This window comes from Sesamum indicum, linkage group LG12, assembly GCF_026168435.1.
Source record: "Sesamum indicum cultivar Baizhima isolate 11 linkage group LG12, ASM2616843v1, whole genome shotgun sequence".
Taxonomy (NCBI): domain Eukaryota; kingdom Viridiplantae; phylum Streptophyta; class Magnoliopsida; order Lamiales; family Pedaliaceae; genus Sesamum; species Sesamum indicum.
Window position 1 is genome coordinate 15,700,634 of NC_142668.1, and position 22,058 is coordinate 15,722,691.

The 22,058-nt window shown below is 38.0% G+C and overlaps 6 protein-coding genes, 1 non-coding gene and 1 pseudogene across 8 annotated transcripts; 1 reads left to right on the forward strand and 7 right to left on the reverse strand.

Annotated features, from left to right (window-relative positions):
- Nucleotides 1-684: 684 nt before the first annotated feature.
- On the reverse strand, nucleotides 685-1,374 carry LOC105175420 (uncharacterized). The gene has a single exon (XM_011097855.2). The coding sequence runs from the start codon at nucleotides 1,332-1,334 to the stop codon at nucleotides 780-782; it is 555 nt and encodes a 184-aa protein (XP_011096157.1). The 5' UTR covers nucleotides 1,335-1,374; the 3' UTR covers nucleotides 685-779.
- Nucleotides 1,375-1,943: 569 nt separating this feature from the next.
- Nucleotides 1,944-3,862, reverse strand: LOC105175421 (COBRA-like protein 10 pseudogene; annotated as a pseudogene).
- A 675-nt stretch (nucleotides 3,863-4,537) lies between these two features.
- Nucleotides 4,538-7,417, reverse strand: LOC105175374 (CRIB domain-containing protein RIC10). Of its 2 annotated transcripts, none has more exons than XM_020698253.2 (5): nucleotides 6,932-7,417; nucleotides 6,465-6,691; nucleotides 6,253-6,350; nucleotides 6,034-6,118; nucleotides 4,538-5,198 (listed from the first exon to the last, which is right to left on the reverse strand). In XM_020698253.2, exons 2-5 carry the CDS (start codon nucleotides 6,508-6,510, stop codon nucleotides 4,972-4,974), a joined length of 456 nt encoding a protein of 151 aa, XP_020553912.1. In that variant the 5' UTR covers nucleotides 6,511-6,691; nucleotides 6,932-7,417; the 3' UTR covers nucleotides 4,538-4,971. The 2 variants fall into 2 exon arrangements, with proteins under 2 accessions (XP_020553912.1, XP_011096104.1); XM_011097802.3 differs by having other exon boundaries at nucleotides 6,465-6,618; nucleotides 6,932-7,416.
- A 2,701-nt stretch (nucleotides 7,418-10,118) lies between these two features.
- Nucleotides 10,119-11,567, reverse strand: LOC105175423 (putative dolichyl-diphosphooligosaccharide--protein glycosyltransferase subunit 3B). The gene has a single exon (XM_011097856.3). The coding sequence runs from the start codon at nucleotides 11,343-11,345 to the stop codon at nucleotides 10,332-10,334; it is 1,014 nt and encodes a 337-aa protein (XP_011096158.2). The 5' UTR covers nucleotides 11,346-11,567; the 3' UTR covers nucleotides 10,119-10,331.
- A 313-nt stretch (nucleotides 11,568-11,880) lies between these two features.
- Nucleotides 11,881-14,330, reverse strand: LOC105175424 (Tetratricopeptide repeat (TPR)-like superfamily protein). Its single transcript, XM_011097857.2, has one exon. The coding sequence runs from the start codon at nucleotides 13,869-13,871 to the stop codon at nucleotides 12,144-12,146; it is 1,728 nt and encodes a 575-aa protein (XP_011096159.1). The 5' UTR covers nucleotides 13,872-14,330; the 3' UTR covers nucleotides 11,881-12,143.
- Nucleotides 14,331-14,820: 490 nt separating this feature from the next.
- LOC105175375 (thiamine thiazole synthase 2, chloroplastic) lies at nucleotides 14,821-16,360 on the reverse strand. The gene is made up of 2 exons (XM_011097804.3): nucleotides 15,309-16,360; nucleotides 14,821-15,213 (listed from the first exon to the last, which is right to left on the reverse strand). Exons 1-2 carry the CDS (start codon nucleotides 16,203-16,205, stop codon nucleotides 15,046-15,048), a joined length of 1,065 nt encoding a protein of 354 aa, XP_011096106.1. The 5' UTR covers nucleotides 16,206-16,360; the 3' UTR covers nucleotides 14,821-15,045.
- Nucleotides 16,361-19,336: 2,976 nt separating this feature from the next.
- On the reverse strand, nucleotides 19,337-19,416 carry TRNAL-UAG (transfer RNA leucine (anticodon UAG)). The gene has a single exon. It is a non-coding gene; the product is annotated as a tRNA-Leu (tRNA).
- A 978-nt stretch (nucleotides 19,417-20,394) lies between these two features.
- XTH8 (xyloglucan endotransglucosylase/hydrolase 8) lies at nucleotides 20,395-21,949 on the forward strand. Its single transcript, XM_011097805.3, has 4 exons — nucleotides 20,395-20,756; nucleotides 20,841-20,941; nucleotides 21,022-21,224; nucleotides 21,377-21,949. Exons 1-4 carry the CDS (start codon nucleotides 20,564-20,566, stop codon nucleotides 21,777-21,779), a joined length of 900 nt encoding a protein of 299 aa, XP_011096107.1. The 5' UTR covers nucleotides 20,395-20,563; the 3' UTR covers nucleotides 21,780-21,949.
- Nucleotides 21,950-22,058: the final 109 nt, after the last annotated feature.

The following is a 22,058-nucleotide window of genomic DNA, read 5'->3' on the forward strand; positions in this document are numbered from 1 at the left end:
TACATTAAATTATGGGAAGAAATGAAAAAGAATGGTGAAAGTGTTGTAATGAATGGTTAAAACCATAAAGCCGACCACCTTAATACTGTACTACTCCCAGTCCCAGCTACCACTGCATGCTCTCTGCTATATATGCTATTGCTATACCCATCCCTGCTTTAGTTTAAATTGCCTTCTCATTGGTCTGATTTAATATAACTTAATTGGGTCACGAAACTTTAATTCTTACCATCAAATTCGGGTCCGAATTAAAAGGAATTATTACATCAAATGTGAATATGACATCTGCATCAACAAATTAATTCCATGGATTGGAAAAAGTCTAGTGTAATTTTCCTCACGGGCCTTACCTAATCATCTAGTGGCTGAAGCTGATGCATACCTACCACCTACAAATTTCACATGCTTAATTTCTCTTGAATCTTGATATAGATCACTTAGCTTAACGTTGAAGTCTTATAAATAAGTTTGATGCTACAAGTTCGAGTCCCATCAGCATGAATATATTTATCGTGATTGAAATAGATATTTATATGTGAGTTTATCATAATTGGAGTTTGATCAAATTGATGTGTTCTCATTTTATTGATATTGATACGATTATATAAATCGCTCTTTCTATAAAAAAAAAAAAAAATTTCCAATATAATGTTATATTCGGTATTACTAAAGATGGAGAAAATCTATAAATAAGACTAACAACAAAAGCCCCAATAACAAGAGTACATTTTTTGATGAATGAATAAACTGGCATAAAATTTGTGGGAAACAGATGTTAATTAGTATATAAGTTTTGACCTGCAAACAGATGATGCATTCTGAGTTTGAAAGTAAACAGAGATGTCACATGTGCTATATGCTGTTGCCTTTATTTTCAAGAAATTCAGCACCTTGGCTAAGCCGTGGAGGGTAATTGACGACGTAAAATTCAGGCAGCCGGAGGCATATTCCTCCTGAAAATAGTAATTGGTCACCAAATTGTCGACAATCACCAACACATCTGTGCTGATATCGTGCTTGCCACGAGCCGGGATCGTGTCCTCCTCTATTGCTGCTTCAGCTGCAGGTGTACCATGATAACTTATATACGCGGTAGTGTTATCGTACTTGAAACTCCCGTAGTTAGGATTATCGACAGTGACAATGATGCCTAGTGTGACATTGAGATGAAGTGGATTTAGCAGCCCACTGAAACTTTTCAAGGTGACTTCCTCAGTAGTGATTTTGGGCTCTTTAGGTTTGAGCAGGGTGAGGTAGATGATTAATATTGCTGCAAGAAGAGTTGCTATGACAATAGCTGTGGCGAAACAGCATATTTTCAGGGCTCTAGTCATACTTCTTTTATTTTTTTTTCTTTTTCCTGTTTTGACAGAGAAGTACCTTATCCGAATTGGCAATCAAATAAGTATTGCAGGCTTAAGAAAAGGCCAAGAGATGGATAGTTTCAAGGTGATCTTTATTTGAGTTATGGAAAAGACAACTCTTCAAATGTTCATTTCAATGAAAGAATGTTAGAGGTTTAACTTATTAGGCGAAGACGGTCAGTTTGCATGTGTATTTAATTTTGTTTCCTCCAAATAGTAGAATTTTATGTATGACTAGTGTTTTCTACTGGTTTGTTGTTGGGACAATCCAAGTGCAAAAGACAAATTGAACAAACTTTTGTGGTGGTTAGCAGGCTGTTGCCTTCAGTAGTAACGACGGAGCATGTTATTCCCGTCTGTTTCTTACACAGAGGTAAAGAGACGACAGGAAATTAGCCAAAATACCTAATGACTACCGATTAGTTCAACTTTGCTTTCCTGGAAGGAAACAGCCAGTAAAACTTCTTGCTCCAAAGAAGCAGTTTCTGGGAGAAAAAGCCAGCTCTAGGAATAGATTTGTCTTTGGAACTAGCTGTCTGACAGAATAGCAGTTCTCCTAAGCACCATCTGCAATATGCATCACTTTCCAATCACAGGAAGGATCAATTGCAAATACTCAAGACCACACTGGAACGACCATTTGATCACACCCGAAGAATTGTGATCCACAAGCCCACGCATTATGAAGGCAATTAGCTTGAAATTTGCAGGAGAACGCCAGACGTCTGACTTTGGAAGTGCACATTCTTCCCTATTAAATAAACAGCCTCGATGGGAATACATCACGTTCTGTGATGTGTCCTGTATGAATCTTATTAAACAACAGCATAGATTGCTGCTTACTGGGTGCCCTCCGATCTGTTTCAGGGTGCATTACGTACTACCTGGCAAGCCCATCAAGAAAACAGTGTTGTTCAGATCTTCATGCAGCATCCCATTAAAAGAAAAAGCCTTCTGAAAACCTGCACCAGCTCTTTTGAATTGAAATGCAACAAACCAGTCCTCAAAATTCATTTCTTTCCAATTGAAAGCCGCAATCCTGGCCGACCAACCTTGTCCGTAGTTACTACTTACATGCCAGTTTATGCTAACCCCACAATTATCAGGACAGGGCCATGGGCTTGGAATTTTGAAATGCTTGATTCTTGCCCAGCCCAAGGCCTTCTCTGATCTGTTTGCAAAGGGAACAAGAAGTGGTTCAGGAGGGAGAAGCAGTGCTCGTGCATCTGCATTACACTTCCTTATATCTCCACAGGAACAGGCGCAGGTATTGCACAGAATGACAGATTCATTGTAGTAAGCAGAATAAGATATACAACATCGTGCTTCTCTGCTTTTAGGCTTGGCAATATTGCAGACGACTTGCCAACTAGCGATTGCTAGGCTGGTCGCCTGAAGCCCACTTGGATCCAGGAATTCTGTCTCGTCAACTCTTAGTATCTGCCCACATTGGTAATGTGAATTGAGAACTCCCAAAAAAATTTCCATCTTTCAGGAGGATGGGATTCTTCTCGCAGTTCATCACTTGACAGAAATCAAAATCTTGGTAGTAATTTCCGGCTGCACCGTAGATGCAATCTCTAACATCTTTCTTTTGGGTGTATGCGCCTCTCATGGAAGAGATAAACTCTCCCCTCATCCTGTCATCCACTGCCAAGTCAAGTTCCAGTGATCCAGCCTCCCCATAGGATTAGCGTTATCGATGGTCACCTGAGCAAGGTAGTTAGAATCGTATGATTGCAAGATTGTAACTTATGATGAGGTCGCCCTTTCTGCGTTTGAAATACTTGGTTGTCAAATTCTTAGCCTTAAATTTCAAATCTCTCACACAGCAAACGTATATTCTGGTTGCTGCCAATTCACACAGACAGGATTATAACTAAGAGAGAAACGCAAATATCTGAAATCGATGAATTTGTTCTCTAAAACCTATGATTGCTCACCTCGACGTTTCAGGCCAGGACACTTGTATCCATCATTTTCAAGCCTGAGAGCCAGGGGCATAGGATATCCCGGCAGCTCAATCCCAAACTGGGTGCCAGATAATTCAAGTTCGGCTTAAATTTGGGTCAAATCTCCAGCAGTATTGACAGAAATCTTCAAATTTGTCTGAGGGTAGCCAGAAAGCGCAGTTCCCTTTCCGACAGGAGCCGGAGATCAGCTCCATTTATAGTAACAGCATTAGATGCAGAGACTAAAATTTCTTTGTTCTGAAAGTCAACAAAGATTTCTCAGTTTTTGAGTTCATACAGGCCAGCATGTATAGTGACCATGGACTTAAAGGCCCAGGGCTGTGCAGTCGTGTTCTTTAAATGCGGATACTCTCTGGTTCGTGACATAAAATTATACGTGATGTAGATGCCGTTGCAGTCCTTTGCTTCTGGTGGCGGATCTGCTTCGCCATTGTTATCACTACCATAATCTTGCGCTCTGCTCACATATACTATGAAAATATTCAAGAAGATATACAAGATCACCATTTTCCTGATGAAGACCATTTTAAGTCCTCCTTTGATGAAGTAGTCAGTTATATAAACTGAGGTGGATATTTGAATGGGAAATTTTCAGATCAAAGGAAGCGTGGGGGTAGAAGCCATTGTCGGTTTGATGGAACGGAAAACCCATCTGAGATTTAGAAAAGATAGTCGTGAATTGAGTGAAGACTGAGTCAGGTGGAACTTCCTCCGACAGAATTGGTGGGGTGATTAACTACCAACTACTGTACTACAAACTACCTTTCTGCTAAAACAAATGTTGGCGACATGAGATGTAAACCTCAGTTTATTTTTCTGAAAATTTGATCCAGGGAATTTGGAAATAGCTACAGATAAAGAGAAGCTTATTTCACTCGTAATCTTTCCATGGAGAAAAAGAGAACAAGTGGAGCCTTCTAATCAGAGCATAAGAGCCTCTAAAATATTACAACGTTAGTCATTGCTAAAGTAAGACTAGAACAACACCGAAATACTTGTTGCCCATTTGATAAGAAACTTCCAAGTATGTTAGATATGTTGCAAGAAAATACCAGAACAGCTGCATATCTATACCCAGAGCCCAGAGGAAGGATGATTCATGGAACAATTTTGTATGTCAACGTACAGTACCAACATTTTTGCAAAAATAATGAAAATGAGTCAGAAGAATATCATTTTTAAGGTCTAGAAAAACAAGGATTAGAAACAATAATTAACATAAATAAAAAGGTTAAAACAAACAGTACTACAGTTGTCCTTTAGTATATGTCCAAATCCAATAATTTTGCATCAGCACAACTAACAGCTTTATCTTTACAAGGTCCTCCCCATCTCGGTTCCGAGCGAGGAGGAAACTAAGAAAACAAAAGAAGAGAAAGAAAATTCAGATTCACTCATCACCGTCACGTTTCAACATTAGATATACCTTTTTTTCGCCTTAGATCTCTAAACCCCCCCTTCAAATATCACCTCAATAGCATTCGCAAACGTGCCCAAGCTAAACAATGGAAATTTCCTACAACATCATCTACTCAATTTGTGGCTTCTGCATAGGATTTTCCCAAAGTACAATAAGAGGAGTTTTATGAAATCTGATAAGCATTGATCGATATTCCCTTTTCCCATTTCTGCTTTTATGCAACTTCAATGTTTGTCGGGTTTGCATTCTCCTCAACAAACTTGCTCTTCGACTTTGCAGCTCTGGCTGCCCTTGAGGTGGATTCGGAATTAGACGTTGGAGAGGAGGGAGCTGGCTTACACTTCTTCCGTTTTGGCTTCTTCTTGACAGGAGGAAGGTCTGACGGGGGTGTGTCTTTGAACATCTCAGTTTCGGATTGCTGTCGTGTGGAGTCCCCAAAATCTGGGTAAGGAAAACAAAGAAAACAAATCAAAGAAATGCATACGACCCCTAGATTTTCAAACGCTCACACCAATGCAGATATAAGAAGGTATTTATGCCCCCATCAAATCTCCAAACATGGCCACCAGCCTCCCGATAGTAAAATAGAACAACATCCAAGTGCATCTTTCGTATGTATATACGATCATTTCAGAAGCTTTTACAAAAGAAAAATCCAGCAGATACATGCTCGGCAGTGGAATCTAGTATCAAGTGGCAACATTTATCAATTAATGAGACGTTCTGCTTCATAATTGGCTTCAATCCTATTAAATTGTTTACTTTCCTTTCTTTTGTTTATTCATGGTACTGCTGCAAGTCTACCGCTTCACAAAGGCAGTCTTTTTTCAAGGCCCATTTCCCCAGACATCCAGACAATGTGCAAACACCTCGTGACAGATCAGTCAAAATTTCCCCTGCTTTGAGGCAAAGGATCTTATGAACTTTTACTCTCTCACAAATTATGTCTTAAAAGAGTACAACACGACATAGGACGTATTATCATTTTCCAGTAAAAATTGCTGTCCGTGAGAAAGCTTTAGATTTGTCTGAATCGATATTGCACATGCACACTGTCCCTTTCTTGAATTCTTGATGTACTATTTGCCAGCACTTCAAATGCTTTTCCAATTCCTCTTAACTGTTCTCAACATTCTGTCTCAGGGATAGACTAATAACGTAGATATAAAAGGGATACGAGCTGATTATGATTGACTAAATTATTATCACAAAAAAATTAAGAGAACAAAACGAAAACTAGAAAGAGGAGAAGACAACAGAGACGCCACGAACAAACCTTGAGACGACCATGGAGAAAGAGCAGAACCGGAGTTACCAATTGATGTTTGTGCAAAATCAGGCCCAGTCTTGAAATTATTCATCTACATATCATCAAGAAAACACGAAATTGTCAAAGAACGAAGATTCTATGGAAAAAAGAGAACTTTGTCCTAACTGAACAAAGATTATGTATGTAGAATTAGAGAAGATACAAAACAATATGGACCAAACATACCCAAGTAGGAGCGCTCCCTGATTGTCCATCCCACCCAATATGTGCCACATGCTTAACATCTGTCGGACATCCAATCTCTATTTCACGGTCCTTCACAACTACAAGGAATCAAGAATTCTCTGCTTAACCCTCAAAATTAACAGAAACCATCAACGTATTTGGTAAAATTTGGACATAACGGACTGCAAACAAGATCAGACAAAGGCATCTACCAAAGATTTGAGACATATATTTGAATCCTTTGTAGATCCCTTTCATTGCTGTTCACATGAACGAGGTACGGCTCCAATGAAACTGTTGTCTTCCAGGATATGAAGCACAAAGTAGAAGACAATACCAGAAACTTGTCGAAAGATGTTCCTTTGCCTATCACAAAAGCAAACTCATTGAAGCACTATTAACAATCTGTAACCTTTTCTTCTCATGTAAAATTCTGAATCTGAAAAAGCGTAAAGAAAAGAATTTCAGATTCGAAACGGGGTGACAGTGGGGTTGCTTTTCTGAGATTGACAGCGCAGCTCATGAGAATGACATCTATATATAAGATAAGGTGCATGGTACAATACTATCTTTTTGGCGTCGGCATTTATAATCAAGAACGGATATGTAGTAGAAGAAAGCATAAAGATATATCATTTCTTGTCTACTCAAATACCAAACATACGAAGCCCATATTTACCTTGTCAGAGAAGAATTGAGATGAGACAGGGAGAAAGTTTTTCCAACGAAGAAGCTTGTTCTTCTCTCCTCCTCGTTGCAACTTCCATGTAACTTCACATATTGTAGGTAAACATATGTTGCAAGAAACATGCACGCAAACCTAATTGAATGAAGAGCTCTTGTATGAATCAAGAAACAAGCAAGAACTCGACATAAACATAGGAAGAAGAAGAAACAAAGGGGGGGTTGTGGGCATGAAATGAAAAAACCACAAATGTGGATTGCTCAAGACTTGAAGATTATGGGTGATGGTGACATATTGTGAGGGGCTACAGGTGGGTTTGGGAATGCTTTTGAGGAGAGAGAAAGAACAAGAGAGACGAGAAGGACAATAGGAAGAGAGAGAGAGGAAGAAAGAGCTGGAGAACCACGAAAATCTCCCCCCAAAAAAGGGGTGAGGGGTGGATTTGAAGGACATGAACAGAGGAAAACTCACAAGAATTTTCACAAGGAACTCATTTACAATATAGTAATAACAATTAGAAACTAGTCAACTACCAGCACCCAGATCAGGTTTAGCTGCACATGAATTAATTATAATACAAGTATAATATATTTATTATATAATAGGTGTATATTTTAGAAAAAATAATAAATTACAGAGCAAGTGTACAAATTTAATTCGACAAAACTTGATTTGAATTAATACACTTATTTTGTAATTGATTTAATTTGAATAATTTTTTTTTTAATATAATATCAATAAAAACAATGTTGGAAGTCAATAGTTTGTGTCGGGTATTTAAGGAGTGGGGGTTTAACGTTGTAAGGGCAATAAATGGGATTAAAGGAGTGTGATGGGAGGAACGGGTGCGCGTCGGGTCTAACGTCAATGTCTGTTTGCCTGTCTAAATGCACAAATTAGGAGGTCGTAGGATGCGGGAAAGCACCCTCAAAATTCTTGAAAATGATATTAGTAATAATTATTTAATTCTAAAATCCGTTAGAAAGTCAAGCTATTAAGTTTTATATTAATGGTTTTTTTATTATGAAAATTAATAGCTGGATCTTTTCTAAAAAAAAATATGATGAAACGAGTTTTTTTAATTAAAAATATCTCGAATACAAAAACTTATTTTTCTTTAATCTTTTCTTTTTGTTGAAATAGGTGAAATATGTTTTTTAAAGATTAATAATGGCTATCTACACTATTTATTAGATCAATCAATATCACTATTTTAACACGCTCTGTTGTTTTTAATGTAATTTTGTACATTAGATTTTTTTTTTTTTTTTTTTATAAATGGTTGACGATCAAAACCTCTTATTTATCCTACTTAGATGCTATGTTAAGCGATCATCCCGAAAAGTTAATTTTAATATTATCACGAAGATGTAATTAATATTTTTGGATCACCTGAGAAATAAGGTCATCTGATATAATTTTGTTTTTACTCCTAAAGAGTTGATACTAATAGACTACACTTAAATTAAACTCCAACATGATTATTGGAGTGATGATCATTTAGTGAATAAAATTAGGGTCCATTTGAATCTTGATTGTACGACTGTGGGGGTCCATTGCCTTCCCACTCCAAGCCCACATAATAACATTGCCAACAAACCCAACATATAAACTAATACATAAATTTCTATCTCTGTCTAATAATACTTGTTAAAGTATAGTAATACTTCAAATATTTAATTTGGCAAGAATGGGGGAAGTAAGGGGATCCCAAATTGTCAGAAATATGCATGATACAATTGTTATTCGTTCAACTCATGTTAATGGCCATCCATTCCGACACGCAATACTTAATTTGTTAATACTGCAAATGGGATTTTTTTTTCTAAATAATGAAATAAAATTGATAGGTGGATGGCTATAACATGCATCATCATCATCATACAAAACAACATTAAACTCCATGACTGATGATTCCAGCTGCCTATACATCACTACACAATTATAATTGCCAGTTAAGCACTTTTTCTTCACAGATACTCCTAACCTAATATTGTTCGGATAGTTTTCATTGTTGTAACCACGTTCTTGTAAGTTGTTGGTTGCAGTGAGGCATCCCTATATTTCATATTACTCGAAATGGAAACTTGTTGCTCTTTTTCAGACAGCTGATTCTCATGCCCGCCGCCTTCAGTTCCTTCTCACCAAACATTTTAAGGCCAGAAACAATTCTAACTCTATAAACATCATGTTATGTTATGGGGGTGTTTGCAATCATTTAAAATTAGTGTTTATTAGTTTAGTTTTAAAATAAGTTGAAAATAATGATCATTTTGATACGCAATTTTTGTTTTTAAAATGCTTAAAGTAAGTTGAATTAAATTAATAATTATGAACAACTTCTTACTCATTAATTTATACAATGTTCTAAAAATACCCCAATTTTTTATTCTTTTTTTCTCATTTTTTACTTTTATCTTTAAATAAATTCAACTTTGATTACGTACACCTAAATTTGTAAATCTTTTCTGCAACTTATTCCAATAATAGAAATAAGCTATTGAAAGAACAGAATGTTGTTCCTGAAGGGTATGAATGAAAGCAAACAATTGTCGTAAATAATGATTGTTGAATTAATTTTTAATTGCTAAAAAGAAGAAAACTTATAATTGGCTGGAGCAGGCTGGATTTATTTGGTCATACGTGATGTGATGCTTATTTTTGGTTTTGAATCTAAGAACACGTAAATCAGTTTGATATTTTCAGACCAAGTTCAAATTACTATGATGTAATATCAACTCTGAATAAATACCAACTGACTTGCATACATATATACATATATTTATTTATATATTATGCATTTATGTAAAGTCGCGGACACTATTGAATTAGCTGGGCCGGAGTATGAGCCCTTCCCTTTTATGGGACCAAAACTTCAAATTTGTTGAGATGGTTGCCACACAAAATTACTACAAAATAGAACAGAGTGAGACGTTCTTGATTTCATGACCAATTCTTAGTCGAATATATCTTCCAAATAATGTGGGCTGTAAATGCAATTCTATAATTTTATGTTGCGTGCTACACAGAATGGGCTTTATTTCTGTTTGTAAACAGAATTGGACCAAAATCTTGAACTGGAGTTTTGTAGCATTCGGGTCATATTTCCACACAACAAAATTTATGTTAATCTATTAAAGTTCTGTTGGCATCCCCACGCATTTCTGTTGTCATAACAAAATTTCGTCAGGAGAAGTGAACTTCTCATGTAGTGGATGAATGCAGAACTACAGAAGATATGGCGAAAATACCAATCAGAAACTACAGAAAAGTCGCACATTCGGCACACTCAAGTCGTCTTCATCGCTGTACATGGTGCATGTTTCCTACATGTTCTGGCTGGCCAAGTCTTCATACCTAAAGGCAGAAAGTCCACAGAGTCTTTTCATGAGAATCACCGCCAACTGGAAGGCCAGTAGCCATGAATGCGATACCCTGATTTCCAATTACCCAAGAGAACCACCTTCTGGACTGCCCAGAACAGCACAAACAGGATCGACATCATCAGCCATCTCTGCAGAGACCTGTTCCTCACTTTAACCAGCCCGTGTGTCAGAAAGGCTAACAAGAGCCCTACAATCGTGTACAAGAAACCAACACTAAATCCCTCAACACCCAACTGTATCCCTGACCCATGATAGAAGAATAACATCTTGCTCGGGTCCCGTTTGTCCCTCAAGAACAACGGCATTTTCCTGATTATATTGAACATCATTCCTGAAACACTGAAGAAGTAAACGAAAATTGCTGCGCCCATCCATGTGATCTTCTCGTGCAAAATTGTGTTCCCGGAAATTAACTTCTTTACAAGAAACGGACTCCAAATCAGTGCCACCGCGCTCACAAAAATGATCTGTTTCTTTGACATAAACGGCGGGCGTTTAATAGGGCCCACCGAGAGTTTAGTTCTAGACACAATAAACTGAGCCAAGGACTCGGGCAAATCCGAATAACCATCCAACTCAACGGAATCATTTTTTAGATCAACGGCGGAGGGTTGAATTAGGCGAATATGGGGAAGAGCGGTGATCCCAAAACGGGAGAAGGAGTCCTGGGATTCCTGGAATTCGATGTCGAAAAAGAAGAGGAGGGATTTTTTGTCAGGGTTATTGGACAGAAAAGAGGAGGAGACGACGGAAAATTCGGATTTCAGAGTGGGGAGAGAGAGCTCGGGTTTGGAATGGAGCTGGTGGGCGTCAAAAAAGATGAGGAAGTGGAAGGGGCGAGGGGTGGGGACGGAGAGAATACGGAGGAGGAGGTCATTGGTGAGGTGGATGACGCCGGTGGGCGATTGCGATTGGAGGGCGGAGAGTTCGGAGACGATGGAGTCTGAGGAGAGGGGTGAGAGGAGGAAGAGGAAACACAATACCGGAAGGAAGACGGAGGTTGGGTTTGGCCTGATAGCCATTGGTGGTGGTGGTGGTGATGGTAGACTGTTAGTATGGTGTGAATTATGGTTTTTCCAATCAATGACTACATCTACAGGTATTATTATGGGGAAGGAGAGTGGGGGTTGTCCTGGTCAGTAGGAGTTTCAACAAATCGAGGCTCATGCATCAAACCGCGACTTCTAGTAAAATTTCAACCGCATAAATGAATTCGGAACCTCCTAAGTATAGATCAGACAACTTTCTTAGCCCTCTGTTAATGGGCTTGTGAATACATAAATTTTCACCTATTAATTATATTTTGTCTTTTGTATAATTACCAAAGGTCCGGAAGCCTGCAAGATTTCCACTGTATTATTTATATTGTCTTTTGTGAATAGGTTCGTTTGTTTTAAATTCAGTCGTATTAATGATTTTTTAAATAACGAGAATATGTTAAAAATTATATCAAATCTCATAGAAATGCCTGTAATTTACCCTAAATTTATTGGTCACAACAATATGAATGTGAAAAAATTATGAACTGTTAAAAACTGGAATTAGAAGCTAGTCTAATTTTATTCGGGATTCGCATCCTCACTTAGCATGTATTGTATTCAATAATTAGACTTCCAAGTGCAGCCATTTGGGAAACTTGAGGAGTATATAATTTATGTACATCATATTGTAAAAGAGCGAGATACATGAATCAAGGGACGAATGGATTAAGTCCCAACCTCAAACCGGTTCTGAATCTTTCATGTGCATCAATATGTCCTAATCAAGGTAGTAAAGAATCTGCAGCTAGCAGCAACAAGGGGCAGATAAGACGACCTAATTCACCTGAAACCAGATATTAACCTCTTGTATGTTCTTCGATCAGGTTTAAGCCCCAATTGCAACATCTCATCGTGTATTTTCATGGCTTTTCTCAGTTCCTTTTCATGACAGAGACCCCTTATCATGACTGTAAAACTTTCGCTGTTCAATGCTTCGCACGTCCTCATGTAATCAAACATCTTAATTGCTTCTTCAGTTCTCCTCTCTTTGAACAATGCCGCAAGAAGTACATTATATGTTGCCACGTCCAGTGTACCCTTCAACCCCTCTAACTTATTATGCAACTCAATTGCTTTATCAATTTGTCCACTAGAGAAGTAACGTTTCACAAAAGATCCACAAATGAGAGAATCGAGCAAACATCCTTGATCCAGGATTGCATTCAAGAGTTCTTCTGCTTCTCTCCATCGACCTTCTGCACACTGTTTACTAATATATTTCGAAAGTTCTGTGGACTCAGGAACGAACCCTCCTCTTATTATATCAACTAACAAGTTGCTAACTTCAAGTGATGGGTTCTGTTTACAAAGAACAGTTACAAACTCATAGTAACAACTCTGGTTTATAGATATGTTCTTTTCCCACAGGATATTATACAATTCAATTGCATCCTCCACTCTGCCTTCCACAGATAATAATGCCCTAAGCATGGACCTATAGGTAGCGTGCTCTAGTTCAATCTTCTCATCAAAAGCTCTCTTGGAAAATAAATCCATGGCAAAAGTCTTTACCACATCACAAAGCTTCTGGATAATCAAATCATAATCAGAAACAAGAAGAGGTTCCGGGATATGTCCCTTCTCTACCATAGAAGACATTACATTTTCAATCACTTCCCGATCTTGATATCTGCAAGCTCCATCTAGCAATGAGCTATAAGTACTAAACCTCGGCTCAATACTTTTACTGCACATTTCATTTAGATAACCAAATGCAGCTTCAAAATCCCCTCTTTTGCTGTAACCATCAATCATCAAATCAAACATCTCAGGATTATATATTCCCATATCTAAGATCCTGGAGACTCGCTCAAACTTTCCGTCTTTGTATAAGATCCTGGCAATCACGGGCCAGGTAGACTGATTTGCTGAAATCCCATTTCTAATAGTGGAAGCATAAAAACACCAAGCTAATCTCAACTCATTCTTAACGCCTAACAAATTCAGCAATATGTTGCAAGTATCTACGCTCAATACGACCCCATACTGTTTGGCAATCTGGTAAACCTCCAAGCTCTGAAAATACATCTGTTTACCGCAATAGCATTGAATAACAGAGTTCAAAACAGGAGAAGTATTCTGAAACTCAGCACTTTTGTGAGACTGAACCAATAAAGGAACAATCTTGGAAGGTGGGCAATCCTGAACAATTGAACTCAAGATAGGCGTCCCAAGTTCAGACAGTTGGGACCCGAGTAGTATCCTGGTCAACTCACACTTGGCCTTGAGGTCTGGCTTGAAATCAAGATTTTTCTGGGTCCAGTTGAAGAAATTAAGGCAGATTTTAGGGTGGGTTCGGATTTTGCTCAGGATTTGGTGAAACAGGAACGGATTAAAATCGGAGAAAAGCTTGAGCGGCTTGAGAAGCGGAGCCCAGAATTTGGAGTGCCTTTGCAAGAGTATGGTGGATACTTGCGAAACTAATCGGGTTTGTTTATTTCGAATCCTCCAGTGGGGAACCGGGTTCCTTCTTGAAGTCAGATCTTCGCTCTGTTGGGTCCTGAGCATTTTCGGTGATTGCAGAATAGAATACCCGGAGTAGCAGCGCAAAAAAAGGGGAAGGCCGACCTTGGCTAATTTTCTCCTTTTTCATCTCCTCCAGCATTCTCCAATTTGAACTGAAGCAACACAACGCAAGTTTGCTAAACACTGAACCAGTAACGTCATTAATATGGAAGGGTAATCTTCCCTGACAAGAGGACTGGATGCCGGAGAAACAGACATGGATACCGAGATTCTTAAGAGCAAAAGGGTTTCCAACTTTCTAAGGAGATGACAATATGTGCAGTGATCATGAATTTGGGCCACTATATCGGCCCATATTATAGAGCTCGGGTTAGTGAATTAACTATCGGTGGGCTGGCTCCCGAATCTAACCACCCCTTTTTACGTTTTCCAAGCCAAGGCCTTAATGACCAAACCATTAAGGCCGAAGAAGGCCTCCAAAAAGTTTTATAAAATGAACATTTTAACCTCGATAGCCTTAATTTAGTTTTGGCAAATATTTTATTTCGAATCAGGTTTGATCAAATTAAATTAATTATAAAATTAATGTGATAGACTTATTACATAATTCATTACTTTTTTTAAATTGTACATCAATTACACAGCAAATATATTGCATTACTATGTAACAAAACCCAACTTAAATTAGAATCTATTTTTATTTTTGATGCGGGTTGGATTTTTATTCCAAACTCTATTGAATTTTCTATTGCATTTAATATACACACTAGTTATGCACAAATTCAATTCTCTTTTTGATGTGCCTGTGTGGCAGCTGCAATTTTAGTGTGTCGCCATTAAAGTCTTTTTTCTGGATCAACTTACCGGAGAAATGCAATTTATTAGAATTTTGGTTACCGTTTTTTTGTATGTAGATATTGTGGTACGTCCCCTGTCTTTTCCTCATAAATATTTGAAAGAGAACAATCAACCCTTAAACAGACAAAGATGCTGCAACGGAATAAAGGGTGGAGATTTTTTTTCCACTGTGAGGAAAAATCTGGTTCATGAACAGGAAAGAAGATGACATTTTCAGGAAAAAGCAATGCCCACCATCTCAACAAATCATACACACTTCTACAAGTCCCTAATATTGAATTGAACTGCACCGTCTTCTTATTTATTTCAGTGAATTCTCTGAACATTGTTCACTTCACTTTTGACTCACTCCCTCGATTTATGCATCTACAGTCTCATCAGACTCCGCAGAGGCCAGCATGAATTCCTCCACGCCTGTTTTCACTTCCCTGTAAGAGCCTTCCAAAGCATTTGGCTGCCCCAATGCCCTCAATGCCAAGTGCGCTGCTTTCTGCCCTGATATCATCATCGCCCCAAATGTCGGGCCCTGTAAATATGGATTCAACTCCCCAATTAGTTGAAGAATTTCGAGTATTTCTGTTTGATAAGTTGTAATTTTGGACAAAATAAACAATGGATTACCATTCTAGGTGCTCCATCGATTTCAGCGACTTCCATGCCGGTGACGATCATTCCAGGCACAATCTCCCTGGTCAGCCTAACAATGGCGTCCTCGGCGGTGTTCATGTCAAGAGCCTTCATTCCGGGCACGCTGTCGATCATGCCGATGCTCTTCAGCCGCTTCACCCCGGTAGCACCGAAAGGTCCGTCGTGGCCGCATGAGCTCACCACCACTTTCGCCTCCATCACATTTGGGTCCATACAAGACTGTGTGTCGTGGTTCATCGAAACCAACGCCCAGTTTGTCACCACGCCGGCGACTCTTCCGCCCTTCACGATCAAATCCTCAGCTGCTACCGCGTTGAACAGCTTCACATTAGGCCGGGCCAGGAGTTTGCTCATGATGGTGGAGGTGAAGAGGGCAGCGTGCTTGATGACGACGTAGTTGTCTTGCTCGTCGTACTCGACTTCGAGCTCGTCCAGGAACTTGTGAGCAGGTTTGCGGACGACCATGGCGGAGAAGAGCTGGCCCCCGAGCCAGGCGCCGCCACCGGGGCTGACGGATTGTTCAATGATGGCGATGTTGATGTTGGGATTCTTGGAGAGCTCATAGGCGCAGGAAAGACCAGCGGAACCGGCGCCAACGACGACAACATCGGTGTCGGCGTAGGTGATCATGTCCGTCATGTAACGCCTGGTCATTTCGCGGGAGACTATGGATTCTTTAATGGGTTGGAATTTGAAGTTGTCCAGATTGTAAGGAGCGGCGGCGGACATGGTGATGGCGAGGCTTTGTGGAGCAGATTTGATGGGCTGGACGGCGCGTGTAGACAAGGGGGAGCCATGGAAAGAGGACTTGTTGTCAAAGAATTGGGCCTTGGAGAGGGAAGAGGTGAGGGTTGCGGCCATGGCTGCCATTGAAGAAATCTTGTTGAAAGCTGCCTGGAAAGGGTTAAAGAGATGAGAAACGAAGAGCGCTGAGAGTTGATGGAGGAAAGACGGTGGATGAGCAGTGTATATAAGGAAGTGTGAGAGGACAGTGGACAGCAAGTCTTGAAAATATCTAAGGAAAAAAAGATCTTGGAAGTGGGAGGGGGGACTAAAGTGCTTGAGGAAGATAGAATTTGAACGATTCAGAATGCTTCTTCTTCTGCTTTTGAGATTTTGATATCTAAAAAGGAGCAAATTTTGCGTACGGTGATAGGATTGTTTGTTGGATTTTATCAATTTTAATATCTAGGATTTGCTTACATGTCCTAATTTCATGGCAAGAAACTCAGTACAGATATCTGAATTCAAAATCTGGTAATAAAAAATCTGATTTTTCAATACAAGACACTCATTACATTAAATTTCTCATTTGAACAACATCAAAAGTTATGTATTCCAAGGACCGGTTTATTTTGAGAGAGAAACTGGCCTTGGTGTTGGATCCGTCAAAAATATTTTTTTATTAAAAATATGTGATAGTGATGAGTAGGATTAAATTCACAGATATTGCAAATTAATTCCCTTTAAAAAGTAGAGGTGGAAGTTCAAGGGAGGGTTTTGATTAAAAAATCTAAATCTAAAATTAAGAGACGAAAGAGTTTTTCAAAGAGGATGTAAATATGAGAGAGATAATTCAGTTAAAGACGTGATCATGCTTATTCTACAGTCGATCATAGATGCAACAATGACAATCATTCATGATAGGTAAATTGGATATGATTATTGGTACCACTTAACAATCTCACATTTTCTTTATTTTTTGATAGTCAAGGAATATCCGTCAACTAAATCCCTAATCGATCAACAACATTGGAATCATTCTCAAAATTTAATTTAACTACAACATTAAGAACTAGAAATGCTCAATTATAACAAATAAATTCCTACGATGATTTTTTATTTAAGTTAGATTGTACAACATAATCGAAAACATGTTCATAATCAATTATGTTGTGTTACCACTGATCATTGAATTAAACAAATATTACGAATTTGCAAATTCAATTGGTTAGACAAATATTCTTGATTAAGAACAATGGATCATATCATTCATAAATCAGACTATTTGTAATAAAAGCATAGAGAATAACTATCAATATGAAGAAGAGTTGAAAGCATAAATTAGATCTCACAATACATCGAAATTAAACATTCACCAAGTCTTTAATCGGAATGAGAGAATTTAGCTATACATGCTCATGATAGAATGCATGTATAGGGAAGTGAGAAATATCATAAAAATGCAGAATATATTATGAAGAGAAAGTTGAAAATCCAAGATCCCAAAATTTCAAGAGTCAAAAAGTGTCTCAATAGTGAATTACATCACATATATATATCTAGTAGTTACCCAATTTTTACTAATACTGAAAAGGTAGTTTCCTAATAAAAAACACTAAAGGAATTAATATTGTAGTCTTAAAGACATTCCTCCAACAAAAATATTTTTTTTTAATCGGAAAGGTATCCTAATCAACTTCAATTCTTGCCAAAATTCGAGTCTTGAGCCTTCTTTTTCCAGCCACATTTCTACCACGCCTAACTTTTTCTTCTAATCTATCCACGTTTTATTTTTTACTCATTTCTTCATTTTTCACCCCATTCTTTCTTAATAAACTAATACTACAGCATAACATTTGATTAGGAGCATTTTAGTAGCAAAAAGATGGCAAAATATTAATTGAAATTGACATAAAATGCAGATATTATTGGTAATCCCACCTCAAGACTTAGAGGGTGTTTGGCTCAACTTTTTCAAAACATCTCCTACATCTTATAAGATGTTTTAAGAGCTTATAAGATGTTAGATCTTATTTTAAAAATAAGTACTAAAATGTTTGGATAAAATAAAATGTTAAAACTTATAAGATGTGAAAACATCTTATTAGATGTTAGAGTGTTTGGCATAATAAAGTCTTTAACTGGTAAAGTGACAAAAATGGACATGTATACCATTAGAATCAAATATAGTTTTATTTATTGACATATTTTGTTTTAAACATTTCTAAAACATTTTTATAAATAGTAGACATTAGTTTAATTTTTAATAAAAATTTAATAGATAAACTTTTTACAATAACAAAAAGATTGACGAATTATTACATAAATTTTTGAATAAAATAATATATATGTACATTCATGTTAGTCGAATATTAATATAAATATATAATTGATATTTGTTAATGCAATGATTATTTCTAATCGTATAATTTATAATATCTTGAATTTTATACTTTTTGTAAATATAATATCAATATTAATCTTATTTTTATTTAACTATAATAATTTATTATTAAATAATAAAATATTTTTTTCTTTTTTGAATATTAGAAAATTAAATAGCAAAGAAAAATTTAAATTCTAGAGTCTGTGTGTGAGAGAGAGAGAGAGAGTGACGGGAGTGTGTGTCAGAGAGTGTGTTAAGCTATGAATGGGTATATTCTAGTCTTTTTGATATATTAATTTTATATAGTTTATAAGATTTTATAAAAAAAATTAGGAAAGTTGACTTTTTCTTAAAGAGTTATAAGATTCAAAACATCTTATTTTGCGATTTTATAAATTCTTTTTAAAAAGAATTAGCCAAACACTTTTTTCGAGTTTATAAACTCACAAACATCTTATAATATATTTTGAGTAGCTTATAAGTTTAGCCAGACACGCTATCACACTATAATTTAGGGGTGTAAATGAGTCGAGCTCGAGCTCCTTCCATCAATTGACTTATTACTGATTTATTGCTGGTCAAATAAATATTTCTATGACCAAATTATCCTCATATGTCTCAACATGTTAATACATGTGAGGAAGTATATTTTCGTACGTTATAAAGATAGTTTAGTCGGAAAAAAATATTATTCAATCAGCAAACATGTTCTTTATTTAATTTTCCCGAAACATGTTAGCGCTAACATCACAACCTCAAAAAAGCAGTTAGTTTTTCATACATATTTCACATGAAAGAGAAGTGAATTTATAGAGACCGGTTACAGTGTAGGTAAAAGTTGAAACTGGAATAAACAGATCACGTGAAGTATAGAAAAACTAAACGAAGCTGATGACAGCTGTGGGATTTGAACCCACGCCCTTTCGGACCAGAGCCTAAATCTGGCGCCTTAGACCACTCGGCCAAACTGTCGGAGCTGTCCGGTAGAGTCTCCCTTTTAGATATTGACAGAAATTATGATGCATCAATTATTTCTCAGCTTTGCACCGACAGCTTCAGCACGTGGTGGTCTTCTGTATGCCATGTGAGTTCACTCGAGCATTTCAGATTTATATGCTCATAAACTAATCATCCATTAAAATTTTAATCAATGTTAATTATGTCAAACTAATTGAGCAAGTTGCACCAATTGTATTTACATTTAACTTCCAAGGCCAAGACGAAAAATCTAGCAAATCTCTCTTCCCCTGATCTGACCATATTCCCCAGTACAAGCGGATTGGGCAGAACAACAGCGCCACGTACCTGTAAACACATAGGAAGGACACTTCTACATTATTTTTCACAAAAAATCTAATAAATAGCAACAACGACAACATAGAAATTATCCCAAGTACTAACTACATGCGTATCTTGTTAAATATCTTGGGTTAATGTGACTAGCAGCCGGCATGTTTGATTGATCATTCCCCTCACCCGTCAGCACTTCTTCCAACCACAGTTTCACTGCTTTTCTAGCACAACCACTTGCCTCAACTCAATCCAACATCATTCTAATGAGCAGAACGTACAAACAAGAAAAGTCAAAAGCTAATTATACATATTATTACAGTACCCTTAATTTAAGCTACTGACCATACTTTTATCACCAACTTAATTTACTCCAGAAATTGGAAATTTAAACTACCGATGTAGATCTATTGTGTTGTGTGTGTCTCCACCAATTCCAGTTGTCAAATCCAAGAACCTTGTGATTAATGTAAGACCAATCAAATGCACTCACGTTCTTTCATGCAACCATGTTGGCCCCCAACCCCCCCATTTTTATTCTGCATCTTTTCGGGCAGCCTGGAATTTCTACGCTGTCGATCTTTATTCCACATTTCTCTGTCGGTCTACACTGTATCACTATTTCCAATTCGTCGCATGCCCCCTCTCAAATTATTGAGCAGTGAATTTAAAATTGTTCCGAGGAGTATATTTAATCCCAATTCTTACTTTTCCAGTTGTATGATTTGACATTTGAAGAGCAGCGAGCATAAAAGAAAAAGAATACTCTGCCGCGAGTCATTCTTTTCCAGGACAGATCTCTGAAGGTGTAAAGTTACTTCTCTCAGGAATGGAGAGAAGGGCTCATCGCTTCGCCGGCCTTCTCCTCATCGCAGCGGTAGTAGCTGTGCTTAGTCCTTTGTCCCGGGCAGCAGAATCAAGAGCCTCTTTTGATGATAATTTCAGCAAAAGCTGCCCGGAGACGAATTTCAAGACTTCTGAAGATGGGGGGACCTGGTATCTCTCCTTGAACAAAGAAGCAGGTAATATACACATATCATTCGTTGTGCGTGTATTTGATTTGCCGTTGAATTTTTAATGAGTTGGGTGAGAGTCGGTGTTTGCAGGCTGTGGGTTTATGACGAAGCAGAAGTACAGATTCGGGTGGTTTAGCATGAAACTTAAACTTGTCGGTGGGGATTCAGCGGGAGTTGTGACTGCTTATTATGTAAGTCTCAGTTCATGAGAATCTTGTCTCTTTCACGAGTAGAAGCAATCCTATATGACGAGAATTTTGATTTGATGCAGATGTGCTCGGAGAACGCTGCCGGGCCGGAGAGGGATGAGCTAGACATCGAGTTCTTGGGGAACAGAACTGGGCAGCCTTACCTTATACAGACCAATGTCTACAAGAATGGAACCGGCGGCCGAGAGATGAGGCACATTCTATGGTTCGATCCCACTGAGGACTTCCACTCCTATTCCATTCTCTGGAACAACCACCAGATAGTGTAAGTTTTCATGTTTCTTTCCACCGACATATTTGATCAGATACGCACTCACAATCTTGTCGGAGAAGGCACGGACTGGAGGCCTTGACCTTACAACCCGCTCCCTTGTCCTAATGTCCTCATGATCGTATTGCCACTTGTGATGATAACAGGTTCTTCGTAGACAGAGTTCCCATTAGAGTGTTCAAGAACGCCAACTACACCAACAATTTCTTCCCGAACGAGAAGCCAATGTACTTATTCTCGAGCATATGGAACGCGGATGACTGGGCGACGAGAGGCGGCCTGGAGAAGACGGACTGGAAAAAGGAACCATTCGTGTCGTCGTACAAAGATTTCAACGTGGACGGGTGCCAATGGGAGGATCCCTACCCGGCCTGTGTATCAACCACCACTGATAATTGGTGGGATCAGTACGACGCATGGCACCTTTCAAAGGATCAGAAGACGGACTATGCTTGGGTGCAGAGGAACCTTGTTATATACGATTATTGCAAGGATACAGAGAGGTACCCTAAGTTGCCGGAGGAGTGCTGGCTAAGCCCATGGGACTAACCAATTACTACTGCCAGCTTAACATATCCATTTATTTGCTGCACATTAATTAATGTGTACAAATTGCAGAGACTGCATCGTTTTGAAATCTGTATTGATGCGTTCATTATTTATTTATTCAAATTATGTATATTTAGTTTTTTTCAAGAAAAAATATTTTGTTTTTGTAATTTTACAGTGGTGCTTGGAGACATCAACAATACCATCCCGGATTTCAATCAAGCCATGTTACTGGAGTTTAATCTACTCAAACTCAAATACCATTGAGCCCTGATCATG